The 24,395-nt window shown below is 61.5% G+C and overlaps 1 protein-coding gene across 2 annotated transcripts in view; it reads left to right on the top strand.

Annotated features, from left to right (window-relative positions):
• The first annotated feature begins 14,438 nt into the window (after window positions 1-14,438).
• The window catches only part of KCND3 (potassium voltage-gated channel subfamily D member 3), a 185,524-nt gene continuing 175,567 nt past the window's right edge, over window positions 14,439-24,395 (top strand). For both annotated transcript variants that reach the window (XM_036016001.1, XM_028503278.2), the window contains exons 1-2: window positions 14,439-14,572; window positions 21,374-22,551. In XM_036016001.1, the coding sequence (XP_035871894.1) occupies window positions 21,446-22,551 (1,106 nt within the window). In that variant the 5' untranslated portion in view covers window positions 14,439-14,572; window positions 21,374-21,445. The remainder of the gene's footprint in view (window positions 14,573-21,373; window positions 22,552-24,395) is intronic.

The following is a 24,395-nucleotide window of genomic DNA, read 5'->3' as shown; positions in this document are numbered from 1 at the left end:
TCCCAGAGAGGCAGCAGTCCCGAGGCCCTTGCTGTGAGAATGGGGACCCGGACCGGGGGGGTGGGAGGGACACTGCACTCACCTGCCCCGCACCCCCCCCCCACCAGCACTTTCTGGGTCTCCTCAGAGCTCTAACCCACCAAGGAGCAGACTCGCATCCCTGCCGGGAGCATTGCGGGGGGGTGGGGAGGCTGAGCAGGGAGTGGTGATGGCTCCTTTTCTATCCCGTCCTCCCGTCCTTCCGTCCTTCCGTCCTTCCATGGAGGGGCAGGGACTGCCGGCCGGCCGCACCTCCCGCAGGGTAATGCTGAGGAGCCGGAACTCTGCCCCGGCCAGTGGCTCCGCTGGTTGGAGCATCCTCCGTTCACCAAAAGGTGGGGGGTTCGATCCCTAGTTGGGCCGTGTATGGGAGGCCACCAATCGATGTTTCTCCCTCACATCCATGTTTCCTTCTCTCTTCTCTCGTTCTCTCTCAAGTCAATAAAAACACGTCCTCCAGTGAGGACTAAAAGACCTCAGCAGAACAGGAGCCCTAGAGCCAGGCCGTTTGGTTCCAAGGCCCAGGTCTGCTGACGACCTTGGGCAAATCGCCAAGCTTCTCTGTGCCTTGGAGGCGCCTGGCACATAATGCCAGGTGGGACTTTGTTGGCACTGTGTCCCTGGTGTTGTCGTTAATTCCATGATGACGATGACGATGGTGACGATGACAGTGACGGCCCCAGCCCCTCCTGGCCCTCGTCCATCTCCCTGCTATGAGCACATCCTGTGCCAGGTAGAGGTGCCCAGCCTGAGGGAGGCAGGAAGGTGCCCGGGAGGCTGACACGCTGGGTGGCTGTGGTCAGTACCCTCCTGCTCCAGAGTATAGTCACAAACCCAGAGGGACTGTGCAGGCCACCTGGCAAATGACCCATAACAGTTGGTGCTCTGGGGCCCTCCCCTGGGCCGGCCAGCTGTGGTTAGCCAGCTATGGTCAGCCAGGGGAGTAAGGAGAAGGACCTGCAAAAGTCTCTTTCACCTACCCATTTCGCCCCAAGGACGTTAAGCCAGTCTGTGACCTTCAGCCCAAAAGAGCTGTTGGCTTCCCGAAGGTGGAGCTGTCACCTGTGAAATGGGGATAAAACTGAGGCTGATGGCGGAGCAACGACAGACCTGCCCCTGCAGGACCGAGGACCGGTGCATGCCCCACCTTGATGGGTCCCGTCTCATGCGTGGGCTTCGTCTCCCACGTGACGTGGGAGCGTCCGGAGGGCAGAAGTGACCCCTTTAATAATGTGAGGACTTCAGATGAGGGCCGGGGAGGGGCCGCCGGGGGCACCTTCGGGGACGGGCTCGCTCAGCCCACAAGCATGCGCTGGGCACCAGTGGCAGTCAGACCCGGGGCAGCCCCCGGGGGAGCCCAGACAAACAAGACACGGGAGTTCAGGTTGGTGCCGAAGAGCAGCCTCAGAGGAGCCCACCGCGGTGGGCGGAGTGGGGAGCATGGCGAGGATGTGGGGGGGCGGTGGGGCTGGGCCCCCCAAGGACTGGCGTCTGGACTGGGCTGGAGGGAGAGGTGTGGTTGGCCCAGTGCGGAGGGAAAGGACTCTGCAGGCAGAGAGAACAGCCGTGCAAAGAGGGAGTGCGAAAGGGCCTGGTGTGTCTGGGGGAGGTGAGAAGTGTGGGGATGCTAAAGCCCGTGTGTGTGTGTGTGTGTGCGTGTGTGTGTGTGTGTGTGCACGCGCGCGCGTGCACATGCACGTGCTTGTTAGGGCACCCTGAGGGGGTGGGAAGGAGAGTGGCAGGGGGTGAGACCCGAGAGGTGTTCTCCCCTCTCATCTCTCCAGTGACCCGCACTCTGCGAGCCTCTGGGTGCCGTGGCCTGCTGTGCCGGAAGTCGCCCAGCCCTGTTCTGAAACCTCATGCGCCTCCAACCTCAGGGGTTCCTGAGCTTGTCTTAGCGAACCCCAGCCCGAACCCCAGCCCCGTTTCTTGGGTCTGCATTCCTGGAAGGTCTCAGGTGTCCCCAGCGGACAGCTTCCTCCAGCCCAGTACGAGCAGCTCTGCTTGGAAAGGGCCCTGAGAGGGAGGCCTGGCCACCCCTCCATCCGGGAAGGGCTGCACCTCGGTGGGCTCTGCCTGTTTCCCCTGTCCCAGACGGGCACGGTCCCCCGCCCGGCAGCACAGCCTGATGGGGGACGCTCTGTGCTGCTCCACGCCCAGCCAGTCAGAGTCCCGGTCACTTCTGTCTGCGGCATGTTTCACTCACGCCCCCTCTTCTCTGCGCCCAGTGCACTGGCCAAGCCGAGCCCCTCACCCCCTGGCCCTGGAATGCTGCGCCAGCCTGCTAATTGGTCCCCCTGCTGCCCATCTGGTCCTCCTCCCGCCCACCCTCACACTGCTGGGCTGCGGAGCTTTTTCCAACCCAGATCCGACTGCAGCCTGGTCTGCCTGGAGCCCTCCTGTGGCCCCTGCGGCCTGCAGGCCGCAGTCTGGCTCCTTGGCCGGGCTTCCCGCCTCGGCCCCCGCTGTGCCTGCCTCTGGCCTCACACTCCGGGCACACTCGGAGCTCATTCATACCCCGGCGTCTTGGTCATCCGGGCTTCGCTTCGTCCCCTCGGTCCTTTGGCCGGTTCCTGGTCCTCTTTCCAGACTCAGCTCAGATGCCATCTCCTCCAGAGCACCTTCCCGCAGCCCTCTGGCGGGACCACGAGCCTCCCGCCGGTGCTTGCCTCGCTCTCCATCCACACCCACGCTGCACGCACTGGCTGTGTCGCTGCCCCAGCTGTGCGGCGCTCGCCTCCGATCCTCCTCTGAGAAATAATAATAGATCTACCCCGTGAGCTCAGTTTGGGAATTTGCAACTCTAGCTTCTCCTCCCCGCACCCCACCCCCGGCCTCGGTGACCCCCAGGTGAGGCTCAGGAAGCGGACCTCAGGGCGGAGGCCCCAGCAGGCGGGGCCTGCGCCCGCCTTGCTCAGCGCTGGCTGTCCAGCTCAGGTGCGAGGGCGTGCTCAGAGAGCATGCGCGAAGTGGGTGAATGGGTTAATAAGTGTTCGTTGAGCTAGTGTTACTGGACGAAGTCTGATTCATTCGATTTAAATGTTTATTAAATGCCAGACTCTGCTCCAGGGCCCCCGGCTAATCTTCAGGTGGGACCGGGGTGGGGGTGGTGCTCCCTCTCCTGGGCGAAGTCGCACCTTAAGTCGGGACTCGAGTTCATTTCAACAGCAGGCGCACAGGGTGGAATGGGGAGGGAAGGAAACCTTCCAGGGAGAAGCGGCACTGCTCCCCTCACGCGGCCCTCAGCCCTGTCCCACCGCCGCGGGCAGCCCTGCGCTTCACTGAGGAGGCTGCTGCGTCCCGCTTCCCCTCCCGTCGTCCGTCCCTTTCAGGAATCTGCAGCAAAGAACCAGCCTCTAACGTGGAACCTGCGTGTGCAAACTAGCTCGGGCATCGGTTCCGTGGCCCCGCGCCCACCTCGCGGGGGGTCCCAGCCTGCCTGGCGGGAGGAGCGCCCCTGCAGCCATCAGGACGGACCAGACATTTTCCAACGTCTGTAAGCATGTGGTCGTGTGGGCTCCCCCCACCCCACCCCCGCCTCCCCACCGAGCCGGGCTGTCTCCATTCTTTATGACTCCGGGCATGATTTAACACATACACTAAAAAAATGGAAGAACAACTTCTTAAATTTGCAGTAAATGTATTGTTCAATAGATTTGATTTACTGGTTAGGAGCGCTGGAACAGCCGCTGCGGCGATTTATGGCCTCGTTGTCTCGGGAGCTGGAGCCCATCGCCTCTGCCCGCTCCGATCCCCGTAGAAACGGCCCCGCACAGGGAGGGCCCCCGGGCGCCTTGGCACCAGCAGGGGTCGTCACTGCCTCACCCAGCTCCGTGTGCAGGCCTCCTCCTGGGTGACGTGACCGTGGCAGGCAGGAGGTGAGGGACAGGCAGTCGTCCGGTGGACTCCCTGGCGCTTGTTCTCAGCAGCTGGTTGGGACTGAGCAGCGGACGTATCTGGGTGTCGAGGCTTGTGAGAGATTTATGGGGGTCCCCTCGCCTCCCTGGAGACTCGGCGGAGGAACTGAATGGGCGATAGCCTGTGTGTGCACGACCATGCATGTGTCTGTGCGTGTATGTGAACATGCACATGCATGTGCATGAGTATGTGTGTGCCTAGGGAGGAACCTAGACATAGTTTAGAGGGATTAAGATGGATTAGTCTCTTGAGGAACACCTCCACAAGATGTCTTTGCTTTTGATTTCTAAAGCAACGGCATCTCCTTCCTCTTCCCTGAGGAAGATTTGGAAGCGTGGGAAGTTCTTCAGCTAGCGGGGCAGGTGGCCAAGGGAGACGAGGAGGAGACTGTCCCAAGCTGAGGGCAGGACAGGCCTTCAGGCAGGTGTGTCTCTGAGCCCGGCCTGACACGCAGGCTGGGCCGAGCAGCGGCGGGGGCGGGGGGAGGACGGAGTGTCTGCGGAAGGAGCAGCCTAAGCAAACACTGGGAGAAAAGAGGAGAACCGGCTGCTTATACACCAGCGGTGGCGCTTCCGGTACAGCCAGAACACAGGTCCCGGGGGCCCTGGGTGGGCCGTGGGGACACAGAAGCAGCGAGCACTTGCTAACACCAGGAGGCGTGCCAAGGGGCGTCGACTTACTCTGGGGTGCGGGCACTTAGAGAAGGGCGTCAACCAAGGGGCAACGCGTTGGGATTTGTGTTTTGCGAAGATGGCTCTGTGTGGAAAGTGGACGGACGTACTGGCCTCCCTGGTTGGGCTTCCATTCCCGGAAAACTCCTTGGGCACCGCTAGCCTAGGCTGGGAAGCACAGCCCCGGGCCCCCGCCTAGCATCCTGGAGTCTGACGCTTGGCACCTGCACGGGCGCAGCCCAGTGACGCAGGCAGCAGGTGCTGTCCACGGCGGCCACAGCGGAGCACGTTCCCAGTGAGGGCAGGAGGACCTGCAGATTGGAGCTGGGGGGTGTGAGGGAGGCAGGAGCGAAGACCCACGGTCTGGGCAAAGGGAGAGGCCGGTCAGGGCTGAGACGACCCCATCACTGGCTGGACCACCCTCGGTGCTCTCCTGAGCTGCACCCCAGCTTTTCTGCGGGGGGTCTGGGGAGAGGGGCCTTGTGGATGCCAGGCCCATTGGAGACAGCGTTGTCCCATGGGACTCCCTATGACGACAGACATGCCCTCTCCCTGTGCTGTCCAGTGGGACAGTTAGTAGCCACGTGTGGCTACCAAGCACTCGAAATGTGGCCAGCACAATGAGGAGACATATTTAAAATGTTTAATTCATTTTAATTTGGGTTAACATAGCCTTCCATGACTAGTGGCTACCGTATTAAACAGCAAAGATCTACAATGTGAGATCCTTGCAGACAGTTCTGTCAAACGCTGAACACGGGGGACGGTTACAAGCGGCCCTTGTTTCCCGTGCCTGAAGGCAGTGTGGTGCGGGGGGACTCGGAACGCTGGCGTGGCCGGACTCACTGTCTAAGCCCCCTCTTGCCACTGCATCGGTCAGGGTGGTGTCCCTGCTTTGACACACGTTGCCCAAATGTCGGTGGTTTACCACCATGAAATAATAGCAAGATAAGAGTTTGTTTTTTTACTCATTTCACAGTCCAGGAAAGGTTGGGCTAGGTCTCTGCTCCACACGGCCATCCAGGGGACCAGGCTTCTTTCTTCTTGTCCTTGGGATTCTCTCCATCTAGCCAGTGGAGGGAGAAAGAGAGAGGGCATGCAGGATGGCCCCAGATGTTTGTAGGGGACTGGCTTATATTACCTTTGAGGAGACAGAGCTGAGTCACATGGCCAAACCTAACTGCAAGGGATCCTGGGAGAGGTGATCTAGCTAGGCCCATGAAAAAGAGGAATTAAGTGTGATTAGCATCCAGCCCGTCTCTGCCACAGGCACCTGTGAGCTGTGTGATCTTGGGCCTCATTTTCTCGTCTGTAAGATGGGAGCAAAGGAAGGATGGCCAAAGGTCAGATGTGAGAGATGCTGAGTCCGGCTGAGGGTCCTGAGTGTGGGCCTTGCCCCTCAGTGTGGGTCTCATGTCGGCTGTCGGGCAGCAGCCCTGCTGACACCAGAAAGCTGGCACCTGTAGGCACACGGCAGGGCACTCTCTGCTTGCCCCCTCCCCCTCAAGGGTGGACTCGGGCAGACGTCAGCAGACCCTTGAACATGCCTCACCCAAGGGACTGCCCCTGGGGCACAGAAGCAGGCACTGGCCAAACGTTCGCAGCAGCTTGGGGAAAGGAAGGAAGGATATTTTCCCTGGAGGGTGGGTTTTATTGGCCATACGGAAGGTGCAATTTCTGAAATGCTTACAGCTGAAATTATATGACACCTGGAGTTTGCCTCAGAATGTGTTGGCAGGGTGGGGGGTAGCTGGTGAGTAGGGCTACAGAGCAGACGTGGTTGGCCTGAGCTGGTCACTATCAAAGCTGAAGGATGGGTGTATCATACAGTTCTCTCTTCTTTTGTATATGTTTGAAGTTTCCCATACACAAGAATCTTTTTAAAGATTTTATTTATCTTTAGAGAGAGGGGAAGGGAGGGAGAAAGAGAGGGAGAGAGAAACATCAATGTGTGGTTGCCTCTCGCTCACCCCCTAGGAATGTGCCCTGACTGAGGACCGGGCCTGCAACCCAGGCATGTGCCCTGACTGGGAATCAAACCAGCAGCCCTTTGGTTTGCAGGCCGGTGCTCAATCCACTGAGCCACACCAGCCAGGGTAGGAAGAATTTTTGAAGAGCCATGATGATCCTTTTTAATGAGGCTTTGCAGAGAAGTCCAGAAACCTCTTATGACCTTGCAGCACAGGGACAGCAGCTGGGTTGTCTTTGTTTACTTGTTGACTCACCCAAGCAACTGGCAGTTCTGCAGCTGGGTTTCCTGCAAACCCAGCGACGCAGAAACAGCCAGCCCAGCCCTGGGCTCCGAAGAAAAAATTCACTTGAATGTGAGCATTCATGAGCTGTGTCTCTTTACCGACAGAAGAGTGGTACAAACAACGGGTGCACAAATCTCCTTATTACAATGCGTTTGCATAGGCGGGAGATTCGGAAACAGCCCACCTTGTTTGTGGCTGCATTAATGGGGTCAGCTGTGTGAGTGGACAGTGACGGTGGAGTTGGGAAAGGCCTCCTGTCTCCCCTAAACCTCCCCCATTACTCTAATGGGTACCTAAAATCCAACTCTATTTTATTGCTTTGGCCCAAGGCTGGGCTCCGTTAAAATGTGGATACTGGACCTCTGGACAGGATAGTCACTTCCACTTTAGTTTCAATGATTCGAGCAGTTCTTTCTGAGGAGGAAGGAATGGGGAGAAATAAGCACTTGAAGCTTAAAGCTGCAGAAATGAGGAGCCGCAGGACGGAGAGAGGAGCCAGCAGAAAAATGTGTTGGCCTAGGGGAATCACGATTTGAAGTCTTAGCAAAATCATGATTTTATTGGTACTCACTAATAGGAAATGCCTGGAACACACCAGTGTCTATTAGACAAAGGAAGACCAGCACTCAAGAAGAAAAAAAGCAACTATGCACAAACTTGTCTGATTTCACACATTTCCTGAGGTCTCAGTATGAACAATAACCACAGGGAAAGGATTTGAATGACCTTCCTAACCTTCTTCACAAACAAGCACTGTGGTGAGCTGTGCCCAAGATTTTAAAAAAGCTAGTTTCCAACACATGTAAACTCAGTTACAGTATTGTAACAGCTGATATTTGTGTTGATAATTGCATACGAGACACCCTATATACCTTCTCTAGTTCAATCCTCACAAACCCTAGGAGGCAATGCCATCATTCACTTACAGGCGAGGACACTGAAGATCGGAGAAGCAAAGTGGCTTACCCAAGGTCACACAACTTGTAAATGAAGGTCAAGGTCTGGAGCCGGGCCTACCCCACCCCACGTTCTCACCCAGGTTTCCTAACGTGGGTTTCACACAGTTTCTAACTTCCAAGCCCAGCAAGCTTTGGAGTCAGCATCTCCTTGAGCCAGGGTTTTGGCTGACCGGTTCGTAACAGGCTCTCACGCTGGGGTTTATGGGCAGGCACAGTGGCGGCTGCAGGCAGCCGGGTGCCCCACTGACCACATCCTGGCTGTGCCCGGGGAGGTGGCGTTCTGCCAGAAAGGAAAGAGTTCCCTGAAAACCAGTCCTGTTCAAGAGCAGAACGCTGGCCAGGTCCCCAAAAAGAGCATCGACTGAGGCCCATTTTGATGGAAGAAGGCTGGAGAAGGGGGGCCCGGGGCTGTCCTCATCGAGGGTCGGCCCCAACTCGAACACTCTCACCCCCCCTCTCTGTCCTCATGCCGGTGCTTAGGATCAATCAGACAGGACCTGGAGGTCGACCAGCTGACGAATTTATTGCACACCCTCAAGTACACACACTCAGGGGAGCTACGGGGACGGGAGCTGAAATAAAGTCCTAACGCAAATGTATCGAGCACCTGCCATGTGCCAAGCACTGAGCTGGCATTTTCAGAGACGGCTGGGAACTGGCCGGTGCCTTCAACAGCTTAAAGCCGGGAGTGAGGCTACCCTGCCGACAGCCAGGGCAATAAGAACTGTGTTTGAGGAATGAGGAAGCCCCCACGGGGAAGGTCTTGGTGGGGGGTGGACTTCACCAATGGTCTTACGTGACCTTGGGGCTGGGTATCGAAGGTTTGAGGCCGAGTGGAAGTTTGCTAGGAAGACAGTAGGAAATAGGAAGTGGTGAGGGGTATTTCTGGGAAGATGGTACCATACCCACGAAGGCAAGAAGGTGTGAAAGGTTGCACCTTGGCCAGGTAACAGAAGAAAGGTGAACAAGTGCGTGGAAGAAGGTAAGGCCGGAAGGGAAGTGAGGGAGATGACGGGATAGGAACAGGGGTTTTAAGAGCTAAGGACCGGCCAAGGAAGGCTGCGGGAGGAGGTGCGATGAAGCCACCCAGGGGTGGCTGTGGCAAAGCTGGAGAGGCACAGAGACGGTTGGGGAGAGCTCGGGAAGGGAGTGTCGGCGTCAGCATGAGCTTGAAAGGCGTGGCCCCTGTCAACCCTCCAGGGCAAAGGACGGGTGAAGAGCGGAGAAGGACCAGGGCAGAGCCCGGGGAACAGCGGGGCACAGGCGAAAGGAGCCACCAGCGGGGAGCTCAGCACCTGCAGGCTCCAGCCGCCCTCCCTCAGGTTGTCACAGCAGAACACGGAGCCAGTGAGGAGGGCACTTTGCTTCTTTCTGGGGCCCGTGTCCCTGTCTCAGCCCCATTTCCTCCTTCCCTTCCCTCCTCTGCCCTCACCTGGCCTCTCCCTCTGGGGGAGCAGAAAGCACCCCCCCCCCCCCAGGGCTCTGCCTCCCCAGGATCTGCCTGGGTGGGAGCAGGTGTCAGGCTGGCAAAGGCCAACTCTCGGAGGACCCACGGGGGCCGTCAGTTCTGACTGCCTCTCCTTTACTCTAACGGGTCTCTACACACTGTGACTGGTGAGGCCACCCAGGCCTCCCAAATGGGGTTGGGGGAGCAAAAAGTGGGGGCTCCCCCACGCCCTCAGGAAGGGTCAGAAGCATCTGAAGGCTGTGAGAGTTCAGCCTTCAAGGCTGCTAATACTGGACAGTATTCGCAGGCCTGGTCAAGCAGGACAATCTGGACAATGCCCAGAATGCAGCCCCTGGCCTCCCGAGACTGGGGCAAAGCTCCCCGGCACCTCCAACACCACCCCCTGCCTCCCCGTGGGGAACGAGAGGAAGCCAAGGCTCTGCTCAGCTCTGGAGCTCCTCCGGAAGACTTCACCCCTTCACCCGGAGGAAGACTCAGAGGGAACAGCCCCGGCCTGGGCACACTGGGCCCCTCCCCCACCCCACCCACAGAGGCCAGACTGGGGAGGACTCGACAGAGCCAAGTCAGACTGCTGACCCGAAGAGAAAAAACCAATAGCCCAGGGGGTGGCAAGAGGGAGGGCTCAGCGCTTCCCGATGGTGCGTGGCCTGGGACGCCTCCTCACACACCAGCCACTTCCAGTATTTCCACCCATGTGATGCCGGTGGTGTCTGCGGCACAGGGCCCCTGGAGACCCAGCCAGGGGTTCAGAATGTGGGGGCCCCACCGCCAAAGATTGCTATGTTAAGACCAATAGAATCTAGGGATTTGCAATGTTGATTTGGATTCCTTGGTGAGCCTCCTCTGCGTGGGCCCTGACAGCCCCCCTCCTGCATCCCCAGCCGTGTGGCCTGGCCTCCTGCATCCCCAGCCGTGTGGCCTGGCCTCCTACATCCCCAGCCGTGTGGCCTGGCCTCCTGCATCCCCAGCTGTGTGACCTAGAGAGGGCCACTTAGCCTCTGTGCACCTCCATTCGGTGCTCAGGGACTGAGGCAAAGTGAATTCTGATGAATTCCAATGGGCACTGAGTGACCGTTCACACGGCCGTGTGCAGGACTAGGGACAAGAGGCAATGACAGGATCCGATCAAGAGGGCGCCCAGGCCAAGGGGGGGGGGCCCTGGGAGAGTGAGGGACTGCCCCGACTGAGTCCCTCCTGGGTCTCCACTTTCATAAACCCTGGCCGTACAGGGACAGGTAGGTAAGGGAGGGCGGGTCCATGGGCGGCATCCAGGGACTTACTCCCGCACCACACAGCTGGCCCCCAGGAAGTGCCCCAGGTGCTCTGACTGGCCCGGCCTCTTCCTCATCCCCAACCCTGGGGCTCTCCCGCTATTCCTCCCCCAGCAGTCTCTCTTCTGGAGTTCAGGGAATGGACTATCTTGCCAAGGCGAACTTGACCCGTTGTGGGCTGTGGCGTTTGTATAGTTATGTGCGTGGAGATGCATGTCTGCTGGTGTGTACACGATCCAGCAGTCTCGAGTCTTCCCCAGGCCGATTTCCCCACGCTCCCTGCCCGTACCACCTTGGCTTTGAACGACAACCACCAGCAGCTACAGTAGACTCCCCACGTCCCGGGCACCAAGTGCTTTCTCTGTGAGGGTACGGTCTCAGAAGGTAGGTAGCACCGTTATTGCCACGGCATGGCAGATGGGGAAATCAAGGCACACGGAAGTTACGTGGCTTCCTTGAGATCGAACAGCTAATGAACAGCAGAGGCAGGCCCCAACCCAGGCAGCCTGGAGGTGGAGAGCCTGCAGCCCTTGGGTGGGCGGGCCCACCGGGCCCACCCTTCCAGCCCCCACCCCAACGTGGGGCCCGTGGCTGAAGTGGGACAGCCGCAAGCAGGGAGGGTGGGAGCAACCGTTCTGGGCACGCTGAGGCACAGCTGCAAACCACCAGCCCTCGCAGACGCGCCCCGAGAAAGAGCCACACAGACACGCCAACCCGGCCTGTCAGCAGAGAGGCCGCACGCTCCAAGCAGAGCCGGTCGCCTCCCGGGCCACACGGCGCCGGGCTCTGCAGAGGCGGCCGGAGCCGCAGGGCTGGAGAAGAGCCCCGCGTGCTCACAGCCTGGGGAGGACACACACACAGACAACAGTTGTCGGCAGGAACACCGCCTTTAAATAGAAAAGAGCCGGAAATACACCCCGAGCTCACTGGCTCTCTCTCGCTCTCCCTCTCATACGCGTGCGCGCGCACACACACACACACACACACACACGCCACACCACGGGAGGGCCAGCGCAGCGACTGCACAAACGCCTCAGCGGTGTCGGTGGCACGGGGAGGGAACCTAGTGCCCTGGCAGCTCCTGGCTTTCTGTTCCTATTTAAAATGTCTGAATTGGGAGCATCGACAAGCTCCCAAATTAGCTTTTTAAATAGAAGCTGAGAGTTAAAGGAAAAGCGGCCGTGTCATGGGGGAAAAGCGAGTGAAAATCCCGGCCAGGCCAGGCCAGAGGCAGAGAGGGGGAAGGTGAGGCCAGGCAGTGCTGGCAAGAGGCAGTGGGGCTGGGTGGGAGGGGGCCTGCAGTGTGGGGGGGAACTCCCCTCCCTCCGAGGGCCCCTCCAGCTGCCCCGTCAGGGGGCCTCCTTTCTGCTCACCACTCGCTCTCTCTCATTTTCCAGGTCAGCCGCCTGGTTGTGAGCAAGGCTGGTAAATAAAACCCACACGGGCCCAGAGTAGAAACTCGAGTCTTTCATAGTTTCCTCTGGACGTTCTCAGCAGAAAGGAGAACACAGCCTTCAGCTCTTTCACTTGCATGTTGAAATGAGAGCCCGGGGGAATGGGGGCCGGCCATGTGTGGGGAGGGCACGGGTCCGGATTGGTGCCCTGTCTGCCAGCAGGGCCACCTGTCTCGGGACAGCAGTGTCCGTCAGCTGACCTCTGGAGGAGAAAGGGTGTTTTCCACTAACTGCTCCCCAAAGCCCCCAGGCTTTGGGGTTACCCAGCTGCTGAGCGCCCCCAAGATGCAAAACAAAGACAGGAATGTACAGGAGTTCAAACCTGGGCAGAAATAAAACACTGGGTCTCAACTCTCCCACATTGGACCTGGGGGTGGAGGACTGAAGGCCCCTCCTGCACCTGCCCACCCAGCGTCTGAGGGCTCCCAGGGGTCCCAGCGGCTGAGCTGGGCGGTGGGCAGCCCAGTCGTGAGAAAATTAACTCTTCCCCAGAGGGAAGGGAAGGGGGAGGTGGGAGCCGAGCCAGGGCCTTCCCTGAATTCTTCCCCTGTCTGCCAGGGAGTGGCAGTGTTGTTAATCATTATTACTGTATGCAAATCAGTATGCAAATCCCACACGGCTCCAGGACTCCGGGCAAATGCTAATGCAACCCACGCCCACCTCTTGAAGGGCCAATTGTGCACCTCTCAGACTGGCACGCGGGAGGGGGCCGCGGGGAGGGTGGGAGGAGTGAATGAGAAAGGGGCTCCGGGCTCCCGCGGGCCACAGGGGCCTAGATCTCAACGACCTGCCCCGTCCCTTCGTCGCGAACAGGGCGAGGGGTTCTCCCGAGCCAGGGGCCCTGCTCTGCACCAGCGAGGCCCTTGCCAGCCCCTGCCCGCGCGCGCGCTGCCGTTTCGAGCACACTCTCCGCTTCGCCGCACACTCCGTTCCTCGCTCGGCCTCTCTCAGGCACCCGTCTCTCCGCACCCAGAGCTGGGATCGCTCAAGCCCTTCGGGTCGGTCCCCGCGGCCCAGCGCCAGGCCGAGATCCCGGATTCAGGGCATCGGCGCCGGAAACGGGAAAATTGAGAGCCGCGGGTCCGCACGGTTGGCGGGGACCAAATCCTCCGCGCGCCGCCGCCGGCGCGGGGGTAGGAGCCCGGGCCTTGCACCACTCTTCCGAGAGGCGCGGGGCTCCGGCCGCCGGACCCTGTGGCACGTGCGGCCCGCCCGCTCGCCGTCCTGGGCCGAGGCACCAGGCAGTGGGGATCCCTGGGCTTCGGGGACGGCCCGAAGGCCTGGGCAGGCCCGGGTGGAGAGTTCACATTCCCGAGGCCAGACTTGAATCTGGGTCCGGGGTACACGTGGCGGGACGCGAGGGCGAATCCCTACCTTCAGGCGGTGGCCCTCGCGCTCTGGGAGGAGAGCGGCTCTCACGTGGGGGAAGGACAGAATGTTTCCCACACACCCGCCCCCCCCCCCGCCCACAACCGTCCGGTCCCGCACCCCGGGCCGAGAGCGCCGCGAGCCGGAAAGCTTGTGCGGTGGCGGATTCCACTTCGCCAGGTGGCTGGGCTCGCAGCAGCGGCTGGTGTCGCGTGGACGGTCAGTGAGAAAAAGACACCCAGCCAGGTCCCCACATACCCCACGCGCACACACGCTGGCTCCCCCGGCCACGTCTCACCGGGCCCCCGCCATACACGTCCCCGAACTCACACTCACGCCTACTCCGCGCTCCACCCCCACCCCCACGCAGAGCTCACCTTGCCACGCTCACCCCTGTGCCCACCCTCAGCGGCACACGCGCTCACACCCGCGTCCGCACACTCCGCCACCTCCAGGCACACCCTAAGATTCCTCCAGTCGCCCCGGGAGCCTCACCAGCATCTGCCTCCCCTCCCCGGCCCCTGCCCCCGCTCACGCGCGCGCCCCTCTAGACACACACACACACACACACACACGCACTCACACCCTTGCGCGGGGAGTCACTCCCCCTCACACGCCCTGGGCACCCTTCCGCGGCGAGCCTCGGGGTCCTCCCCATCTCGCTCTCTGCTGCCTGGCGGCCCCGCGCTCCCGAGTCGGGCCTGAGCCGCTCTCCAGCGGGGATCGGTCGGGAGCCCAGGGCGCAGTCTCGCAGCCTCCCCCGGACTGTTCTCTCCGCCCCGCCCGCGCCGCGCCCCCGCCGCCTCCCCCTTCAGGAGAGGGACCTCTCCAGGCAGCCCGTGGCCCGCCGGGCTCCGCTCCGCGCGGCGCCGGCAGCGGCGGGGGCAGGGAGCGAGCGAGGGAGCCGCGAGCCCGCGAGCCCGCGAGCGGAGCGGCGAGGCGGGGAGGGGACGCGCGGCGGAACCGGGGCTGGGGTGGCGGGGGAGGGAGGGGCCCACGGACAGACGGACGCACCCGCGGACGGAGCGAGGGAGGGAGCAAGACTTCGCCTGCGAGGAGGCGGCTGCCGGGCGCTCCCCCGCGCTGCTGGGCGCTCGGCGCCTCCGCGGCCCCCGGTCGGAGCTCCCTCGCGCGCGCGGGGCGCGGGGCCCGGACTTGCTTCTCGGAAGGTAAGAGGAACGCGACCGAGCCTTCTGGAGCCAGGAAGTGTAAGGAGCGCGGCTCCCACGCCTGTTGCTCCAGCTGCCCACGCGGCATCCTCCCACTCCCGAGCCCGGGTGGGTGGGCGCCCGGACGCCGGAAGGGTTGGGGGTGGGGCCGGCCCCGCGGGGGAGCAGGCAGCCGGCCCGGGGGCGTCGGTTCCCTCGGGCTGCGGAGCCACCTCTCGGCAGCAGAGCGAGGGGAGGCTGGGGGCTGGGGGTGTGAACCTCTGCCCTCTTTCCATTGGCCTGCCTTCCCTCGGGGTGCCAGAGGCAGCGCCCCGGGATCCGGCGGCAGGCGGCGGCGGCGGCTTGCTCGGTCCCCCCGCTCTTTGTGGGAAGAGGAGAGAAATGGCTGAGGTCGGAGGCAGGGAGCAGTTCGGGGCGCTTCGCAAAGTTCTCCAGCCCGGGGAGCCGGCGGGGAGCCTGCCAGAGGCTGGGGGCCGGCGCAGCCGGTCCCGCCCGACGCCGCGTCTGCCCTGCGAGCTCCGGGAAAGGCCTCGGAGGGCCAGCGCGGCCCGGAGAGGGGGTCGAAGGACTCACGTTGCGAGGTGTTTACACCGAGGCTGGGGCGCGGAAGGGACTGGGCAGAGAAGTTACCTGGAATCGACTGAATTCCTGCACTTGCTTAGTGTTGACATTTGAATCGAGTCCAGGATGTCCTGCTTTTTTTTATCCCGGGCAGCCGTGACAGGTCAGCAACAGGCTGAGGTTCCGGACCTGGAACCTCAGAGCGAAGGCTCCGCTGTGTTTCTCAAGAGGGCGTCTGAACTTTCTCATGGTCCTAGGCACAACGCGGTCTGTTTGTAAGACCCTGCAAGGGTTGCCATGGGATGCATGTGGGTATTCTGCATGAATGTACGAGACGGTTACATTTACGCCTTATTTACTGTTTCTTAAAGGGCACCTGGGTGATTAATGTGTGTAGGAAGGGGGCCTGGGCGTGCACGAATTCAGTGCAAAGTGAGGTGTGTACATTTCCCCATGTGGACATATTGGCACCCGGTCAGGAATCGATGTGCTTATCTTTCCCTGTCACTACTTGAATGCAACAAAATGCAAATACACAAGAGGCCCCCAGAGGAAGCAAGATTAGTAGCGTCTTTCCTTTTGCTGTTGAGGAGCCTGGAAATAAACACCAGCTCAGGAAAGTGCTCTGGTCAGCCTAGGAGTGGCACTGTGGGAGAAGGGGACCTGTGTGTGTGTGTGTGTGTCCCAGGCCTGCACCCCAACGATATCGGCTTGGCACCCCGGCTGTCTCCTGCCTGCCCAAGCCCGCCCCGTGGGCACAGGACAGAGCTCCCCGCATCCTCAGGACCCTCCCCTCCCTGCCCCCCCTCCCCCCAGACTGGTCCCACTCTGGGCTGGGCAAGATGATAGAAAATTGTGGAAAGTAAAAGTTTCCAGACAGGCTCCTCGTCCCCAGCACTCTGCCGAGGTCGTCGAAGGGCAGACCTTGGTGATGTGACATTTCCGCTGCCGGGAGCCTGTCCCCAGGTCAGGCGTCAGTCCCCAGGACAGGCTGCCTGCTCCACGTGCTCTGCCCGCTGCCGGCCCCTGTCCCCCGCCAACAGAAGCTGTTAGAGCCCACTTTTTACAGCAGGAGAGTTCGGTTTCCCTTTTCCAGGATTTTTTTTTTTTTTTTTTTTTTTTTTGGCGTTTGTCAGTCCAGCACTCACCTGTTTTAAACGTCTCTTCCCTGGCCTGCCCCCACCCCCATCTTTCCCTCTGTCAAACTCTTCTGCCAAAAACAAAAATAGCTCCAGATTTTTCATTTGTAAGGCGTCCACGTCCTAGTAAAACCTTGGCATTTGAGGCGTGTGCCGTGCCATTGGCTGGAAATGGGGCCGCACCGTTGTGCCTGCTGGAGGAATCCGTACCCAGGTCGGCTCCAGGAGGTGCTGGTGCCCGCCGGGGGCCCCGGCTGCAGGGACGGCCGCCCAGCAGCCCTACTTGGGCCGGCCGTGCCTTCAGAGCCGTGTGGAGGGTGGCTGGCGTGGCCCGGGGGCATGGTATCTGGTGGGGCACTGTTCCTCCCCTTTCTAGCCCTGGACACCCTCTGCCCGGGACACACACACACAGTAGCAGTAGGTAATTGCTCCTTTTGGGGGGAACCTTTTATCAGGGGGCTAGGGCTGGAGTCTCTGGAGTAGACCTGGCTCTTCCCTGCCCTTGTTTGGGAGGATCGGCCTGCACTGGAGCACAGGGTCAAGGTTTGGCCTTGGGGCCAGAGGCCTCAATGACAGGGAGGGGCTGTGTTTCCCTGCCCAGCTCCCCGTTGTTCACCTGAAAGCAGTCGGGAAAAGGCCCATGGCCCTCGGAGAAGAGGCTGTTGGGGGGGGGGGGTGGAGGAGCAAGGGGATGGGCCCGGCTAGGCAGGGGCGGGACTGGGCGCTGTGTCTCGGGAGTGGAGGGGACATGGCACCGGCACCGCGAGGATGGAAGGACAGGCATCCCCCTCCCAGGTGCAGAGCTGCAGGGTCCGGCCCAAGCAGGGTGCCCCCTGGCTCAGCCTCCTCTCACTCTCTGCCGCTCAGACACCCTGAAGGCCTTGCCTCTCTGAGCTCCGTTCTGGGATAACGCAGGGCTGTTTAAGGGTCAGAGGTTGAGGGCCCCGAGTCTGGGAACCTGGCCCCCTTTGCCCTCCCAGGGGTGCAGGGAGTGGACTGGGCCTCCCATAGCCTTGGGTTCTGAGCGGTGCAGGCTCTGTGCCCTGTTCTGGGCACCAGCCTCATCACGAATTCCCAGAACTGCCTTTGCTGAGAAGAGGCTCCGGCTAACTCCATCCCCACAGCAACAAGCCCAGATGCTCCGCTGCCCGCTTTGCACGGGCGACAGTTCCGAAGAGGTCTCCCCGAGCCCTGAGCCACCGCCTGGGGGTCCCGGATCCGGCGGAACCCAGGTGGCCACCGCCATCGGGCTCCTTGTCACCTTCTTGTGCAGTTCTCTGATTTTATGGGGGGAGGGGTGTGTGTGAGGATTCTCTGATTTTATGGGGGGGGGGTGGTGTGAGGCCCAGAGGGCGACGGGGGCTCGCTCTCACACGTTCACGCAGAACTGGGACTGGCACGCAGGGCTTCCCGAGCCCGGGCTCTTGGCCACCCGGGAGGTGGGGCGTGGAGCCCCTGCGCCCCGCTCTCTCCTGGGGGAGCGTCAGGACCCGCTACTCCTCGGTCGGGAACGCCATTTGGCGGCGAGCCGATCGATGGCCTATTGGGAAACCGTCAGCTCCTGGATGCCCGGAGCTGAGCCACTTAGACGGGAACTTCTGGGTCTCGGTCTCCTCACCTGAACCTCATGGGTGGAAATGCCCGAGTCAGAGAGTTTTTGAGGAGGCGAATGAAATGGGAGTCACGGAAGCGGCCACGACAGGACCCAGGGCGTGGTCGGTGCCCAGTCAGTGTTAACCGAGTCGGGGCCGGAGGCGTCTGTGGCCGAGGCTGGCATCGGGGCTCGCTGCCCAGACTCCTTGCTCCTGGGTCACCCAGCCGAGTGTGTGCCAAGGGCGACCCAGGCCCCCCGCAGGCCGAGGGAAGTGTAGGGAGCGACTGGGCGCCTTTCTGGAGGGCGAGAAACGCACATGGCATGTCCCCAAGCCTCCCAGCGGGGGCAGGTGGGTCGGCCGCTGCCGTGGATGAACAGCCCCGTCCTTCCCTCCGCTCCCGGAATCAGGGGCTCGTCAGTCCGGTGCCATCTCCCTGACTCTCTCAGTGGTGACATTTATCGGGCATGTCCCTGTCATTCCTGCTGTCTTCTCTGGCCTCTGAATCAACCTCCCTTTACCAGGGAGCAGAGGCACCTGTGAACATTCTCTTTTGCATGCAGATGGGGAAACTGAGGCAGGGGGTGGCGCCTTGGGAAACCCGGCTGAGGGCACAGTCGGCCAGAGGCACGTCAGTGGCGTTCTTTTGGTCAGATCCGTCCTCAGAGTCTACCGTCGGCTTGGAGAGGTCACGCCCACCTCTGAAAACCCCTGGAAGGCACTAACAAGGCAGGGAGTGGAGCCGACAGGGCACACGGCGGCATCTGTGACAGCGGCTGCCGGTTGGAGCCCACGGCCCGAGCGCCCAGGGACGGCTGCACTGTGCTCCCTCCTGGGTTGTCCGGTGACAGTGGACGCAGCCTGGCCTTCGCCCCGAAGGAGCTGGTGTGGACAGGGAAAGCCGGGCGGTGGCCTGGCCGAGCCCCTGAGCTCCACGTTGACACTGCCTGGGCTTACACCCCTCTGCCCACTTGTTACGTCAGTCAGTACATCTCACTCAGTACGTCTCCTCCTGCTTCATCTTCCTCATCTGCAAAGTGGGGGCAACGGCAGTGGCTGTTGGTGGGGTCGGCTGAGATGGCACAGGTGGGCATGGGGCGCCGTGCTGGCATGCAGTCAGGCCCCAGGAAGCCTCCGCCACTGCCATTGGCCTCGCAGGGGGACACGGAGAAGAGGTGGCCCTGGGCCGCACTGCTGCGGGGTGGGCTCGGGCCGCCTGCTGGCGGTGGGGCGCCTGTCCCGCCCCTTCCGGGCCCCTGCGCCTCCGGCTCTTCCTCCCAGGGCTGCTGTGAGCACGGTCCACGGGGGCAGCGCAGTGCCCAGCCTGCAGCAGCTGCTCGGGTACTGTTAGCCGTGGGTATTGGTAAGACACGCCGAAAGCATCGGTAACCTTGGCCAGAGGGTGATGGATGCTAGAAAAGAGGGGCGAACAGGGCTGGGAGCCCAAAGGAGGCAAGAGTGTTGTGGTGGGGAGCATTGCTGTGAGGGTGTGGGCCGGGCAGGGCTCTAAAGGGAGGGCTGAAGGGGATGATGCTGCCGAGAGAGGGGAGAGGCCCGGAGACCGAGCCCCAGGAGGCCTGTCTGGGAGCCGGCCCGTGACCTCGCTGCTGGAGGCTCAGCTGGGTACATGGGACATGGGGCCGGAGCGACGAGCTAGGATCCGACTGTGGAAATGCTGGGAGGCTGGGCCGAGGGGCGTGGGTGTGATTTCGTAGACTGTGGGGCAACGCACCACCAGAACCCTGCCTTAGGGAGACGACTCTGAGCAGGATGGATTTTGGGGGAACAGGAGAGAAATGGGCTTGGGGGTCGGTGAAGACCAGCAGGCCCGGGGGGAGGGGGCCTGAGGGAGTCGGGGCCCTAACGGGGGCAGTAAGAGCCATGGTCTTGTTATTTGGCCACTCTGTGGGTGAAGCAAAGATGAAGGTGGCCAGGGTGACAGGCGTGGGGTCAGGGATGCCCGGAGCAAAGGGGGAAGAGCAGCTTCCAACGAGGAAGGAGATCCGGGTTTATCCTGTCCCGTTTCACTGGCGTGTGGGGGTGGGGACCGGCCGGGGGCAGCTCAGCAGGGAGGGGAGGTAGGGGTCTGGAAGCCCTGGTCGGGCTGGGAGTCGGGAGGGAAGCGGATTGACAGGCGGAGGCAAAGCCCCAACCCCATCAGGAGACTGCCTCCTGCCTGGTTGCTGTAAACACAGAGCCGACGCAGCTGCGTCGTTCCAGAGGGTCCCGAGCTTCTGCGTCAGGGCGGCTTCTGAGTGATCAGTTTAGGGTTCGTGAACGCCGGCGTGCGAACCCCAAACAGTCTCCCGTCGCCGCTACGTGCGTTTCTGTGTCACCACATGTCTCTCTGCAGATGGTGTGCATTTGGGGATTGCAGAGTCATCTCACTATCGTCTTTAAAAAGCCAGATCCGGGAAGGTAAATCTGTTTCCCAAAGCCAAATATAATTCTCCGCGCCATCGTGCCCTCCGTCCAGGCAGGCGGCGGGAGCTGCGTGCTTGGGGCAGCTTGGAGAGCGGTGGGCCCGGCCCCGGTGGGGGGAGCCGTCGGGGGCGGGCTGGGCCAGGTGAAGGAGGCTGGCAGGGCGGGGGGTGGGGGGGAGCGTGTCGTTACATAACCCGAGGGAGTGAGGGCTGGTGGGCAGATGGAGACGGGAGGCGAGGGATGTGGAGATGGCAGTGAGCATGGACCCGCTTCCTCGGGGAGGGGGAGGGACAATGCCCGGGAGGCAGGTGACCAAGAACCAAGAGTCCCTTTGCAAGGTGGGGAAGGGACGCTGCCAGCCTCCTCGCCTTTCCCGCGGCTTTCTGTCATGGCTCTGAGGGTGGCCGCTGCGCCCCAGGTTGCTGGGCGTCCCAGAGAGTAGCACTCCACTGGGGACAGGCTTCTCCGTCGGACTTGGGGACAGAGCTCCACCAGGCCCCAGGCCCACCGGAGCCCCCTGCCGTCTCAGAACTTTCCAGGCCTGGGCCAGCCCAGCCGCCTCCTCCTCCCCGGTGAGGAGTCGAAAGAATGTGTTCACCTGGTCTCCCGCATCCACACCCCACTCCTGATTACCCTGGTGGGGGAAGAGTGAAATAAAAATTAGCATGTTTATCCCACTTTGAAATTCGTTTAATGAGAACTCATTTACCCTCTCCCAATTTAAACTCGTAATAACGCCATAACCTTTCAGAGCTGATTATTTCCCGGGCCTTCTCACATCTTCCTGCTGAAGAGGCTTCCCCTCCACGTGCCCCCGAGCCCTCCCGGAACCTGACAATCCGGCAGGCGGTCAGCAACACCTGGTGACCCCACCCTGCCACACTGCTCGGTGACAGGTGCCCTCCTACAGAGGAGGACAGAAGAGAGTCCAGTCCTCTGTCCTGGGTGGGGATTTCAGTTTAATTCGTTTGTGTGCAAGATGGCAGTTGTTTTCGCCACCGGGGACCCTCCCCTGCGCCCCAGGACCCCACCTGGATGTCAATCACGGACTCACCCGGTTCTCTGCTCTCTCCTCCTGTCCCCAGGGGTCGCTGACCTAAGTCCAAGCTGGTGTGCACAGTGTCCGCGCAGGCGCCGGCCCGAGAGCTGGAGTCACCATGGCGGCAGGAGTGGCAGCCTGGCTGCCTTTCGCGCGGGCGGCGGCCATCGGCTGGATGCCGGTGGCCAACTGCCCCATGCCCCTGGCCCCGGCCGACAAGAACAAGCGGCAGGACGAACTGATCGTGCTCAACGTGAGCGGGCGCAGGTTCCAGACCTGGCGGACCACGCTGGAGCGCTACCCGGACACGCTGCTGGGCAGCACAGAGAAGGAGTTCTTCTTCAACGAGGACACCAAGGAGTACTTCTTCGACCGGGACCCCGAGGTGTTCCGCTGCGTGCTCAACTTCTACCGCACCGGCAAGCTGCACTACCCGCGCTACGAGTGCATCTCGGCCTACGACGACGAGCTGGCCTTCTACGGCATCCTGCCCGAGATCATCGGCGACTGCTGCTACGAGGAGTACAAGGACCGCAAGCGGGAGAACGCCGAGCGGCTCATGGACGACAACGACTCGGAGAACAACCAGGAGTCCATGCCCTCGCTCAGCTTCCGCCAGACCATGTGGCGGGCCTTCGAGAACCCGCACACCAGCACGCTGGCCTTGGTCTTCTACTACGTGACCGGCTTCTTCATCGCCGTCTCGGTCATCACCAACGTGGTGGAGACGGTGCCCTGCGGCACGGTGCCCGGCAGCAAGGAGCTGCCGTGCGGCGAGCGCTACTCCGTGGCCTTCTTCTGCCTGGACACGGCCTGCGTCATGATCTTCACCGTGGAGTACCTGCTGCGGCTCTTCGCCGCGCCCAGCCGCTACCGCTTCATCCGCAGCGTCATGAGCATCATCGACGTGGTGGCCATCATGCCCTACTACATCGGCCTGGTCATGACCAACAACGAGGACGTGTCGGGCGCCTTCGTCACGCTGCGCGTCTTCCGCGTCTTCCGCATCTTCAAGTTCTCGCGCCACTCGCAGGGCCTGCGGATCCTGGGCTACACGCTCAAGAGCTGCGCCTCCGAGCTCGGCTTCCTCCTCTTCTCCCTCACCATGGCCATCATCATCTTCGCCACTGTGATGTTCTACGCCGAGAAGGGCTCCTCCGCCAGCAAGTTCACGAGCATCCCCGCCTCCTTTTGGTACACCATCGTCACCATGACCACGCTGGGGTAAGTGGGCGCCGGTGGCAGCGAGCGGACGGCTGGGTGGGGCGGCGCAGCCCCGGGGGGTGGGGGGCGGCTGTCCCACTCGTGTGAGCCAGGGAGGTGGCCTCGTCCGAGACATGTGGCTGACTTGTCTGGAGGCCGTGGCTTGCTCCGAGTTGAGCTTTCTTTTGGCGTGTTTTATAAAACTTAGAAAGTTAAGTCACCGTTTCTTTTTTCGGCCGTGCATTCTGTGCATGTGTGTGGAGGGCGATCGCTGCGTTTTTATTCGCGTCTGTGCGCGGAAGGGAGAGAAAAGGGGCAGCGGGTGGGGAGGAGCACGCCGTGGCAGCTGGTGAGCGTTGCGAGGACGGCACAGATTTCCACGAGCAGGAGTCACCGAGAACACGCCTTCGGGACCTTTCCTGCATTTGCTGGGGGCCCCTCTGCAGGCTGTTCTCCCTCTTGCCTCACTTCTTTCTGCTGCCCCAGGTGCTCAGGGGTCCAGCAGCCCCGAGCAGACTTTGTGTGTGAGTGACTGTGAACTTGGGTTTTCTGAAAAGCGGGGCACCCACTGTGTTTCCTCCTCTCGGAAGGGGGAGCAGTGCTGCTTGCTCTGCCTGACACTCTGATTGGATGGCCCGGCCCACCTGGGCGCTAGGGAGGTGGTCTGAACGGACCAGGGCGTGGGGCGCACAAGCAGCAGGACTGTCAAAGGGAGGGAGACAGACACACACGGCAAGGTCACAGGTGACTCTGCCTCCTACGCAGAGGCCGGCCCAGAGGTCCCATCTCCAGCCAAGGTCACAGAACAATAATTATGGGGCTGGGATGGGAAACCTTCCCTCCAGAGCAAGGGGCCCAGGGAGGAGGGCCGCTTTCGGGAAACGTGCATTTCCTAGGGTTTCTGCTTCAGCCGCTGCAAGTCGTTGAGGCTAATGCAAACGCCTTTCACAATTCATATGCTGGGTCTGTATTTGCTTAGGCCAGGAAGCGTTATTTTATTGTCGATGGAGAATTCATGGAGCTTTTTATTTGGTCTTTGACAATTCGGTTGGTGGCGTCCCGGCGATGTGATTTTTCTCCTGGCTGAAGCCCTGTGGCTCTGGCGTGGGTTTTTCCACAGTGCTGTGTGTGCTCACTTACTGGGCGTGACCGAGCAGGTGACGGGACCTCCGGACATGGTCACATCTGGCCCCGGCCGGGTGGTTCAGTGCGCTGAAGCCTCGGCCTGTGCACCAGAAAGGTTGTGGGTTTGATTCCTGGTCAGGGCACAGGCCTCAGTTACCGGTTTGGTCCCCAGTCGGGGTGCATACAGGAGGCAACCGACCAATGTTTCTCTCTCACATCGCTCTCTCTCTCTGTCTTTCAAATCAGTAAGCATATCTTGGGTGATGATAAAAAAAAGAAATGATTACATTTCTCGTTCTGCCACACTGAAGGAAGTGGCAAGGGGGAGCTCAGGGGGTGTCATCGTCATTGGTGAAAACCGAGTCGGATGGGGCACTGCCTTCGCCTCTCGTCCGTCTGACACAGGTCTTCCTGCCCCTCCTCCCACTCCGACACACATGCTGCTTCTGGCGGCTGCTCCCACCCAGATGTGGGAGAGCGTCTCCCAGATGTGGGTGGGAGAGCGTCTGGTCGCCAGGCCTTGTCTCTCTGGGCTCAGGTCGCAGACGTGGGCCTCGGGGAGCATGGACACCAGGGGTAAGAGGAACTGGAGGGTGTGCCGCTGCGTCGGGAGAAGTGGGCGCGTCTGCCTCTTCCAGGCTGGCCCTGGCCCCGCCCCCGCACTTTCCTGAGGGGACCTTGCCCCCGGCAGGGACCTGCCCGGCCATGCGTCTGACCGGTCCAGTGCTCTCAAGTGCCCC

Source organism: Phyllostomus discolor, chromosome 14, assembly GCF_004126475.2.
Source record: "Phyllostomus discolor isolate MPI-MPIP mPhyDis1 chromosome 14, mPhyDis1.pri.v3, whole genome shotgun sequence".
NCBI lineage: Eukaryota > Metazoa > Chordata > Mammalia > Chiroptera > Phyllostomidae > Phyllostomus > Phyllostomus discolor.
This window is presented reverse-complemented; position numbering and strand designations above follow the sequence as displayed.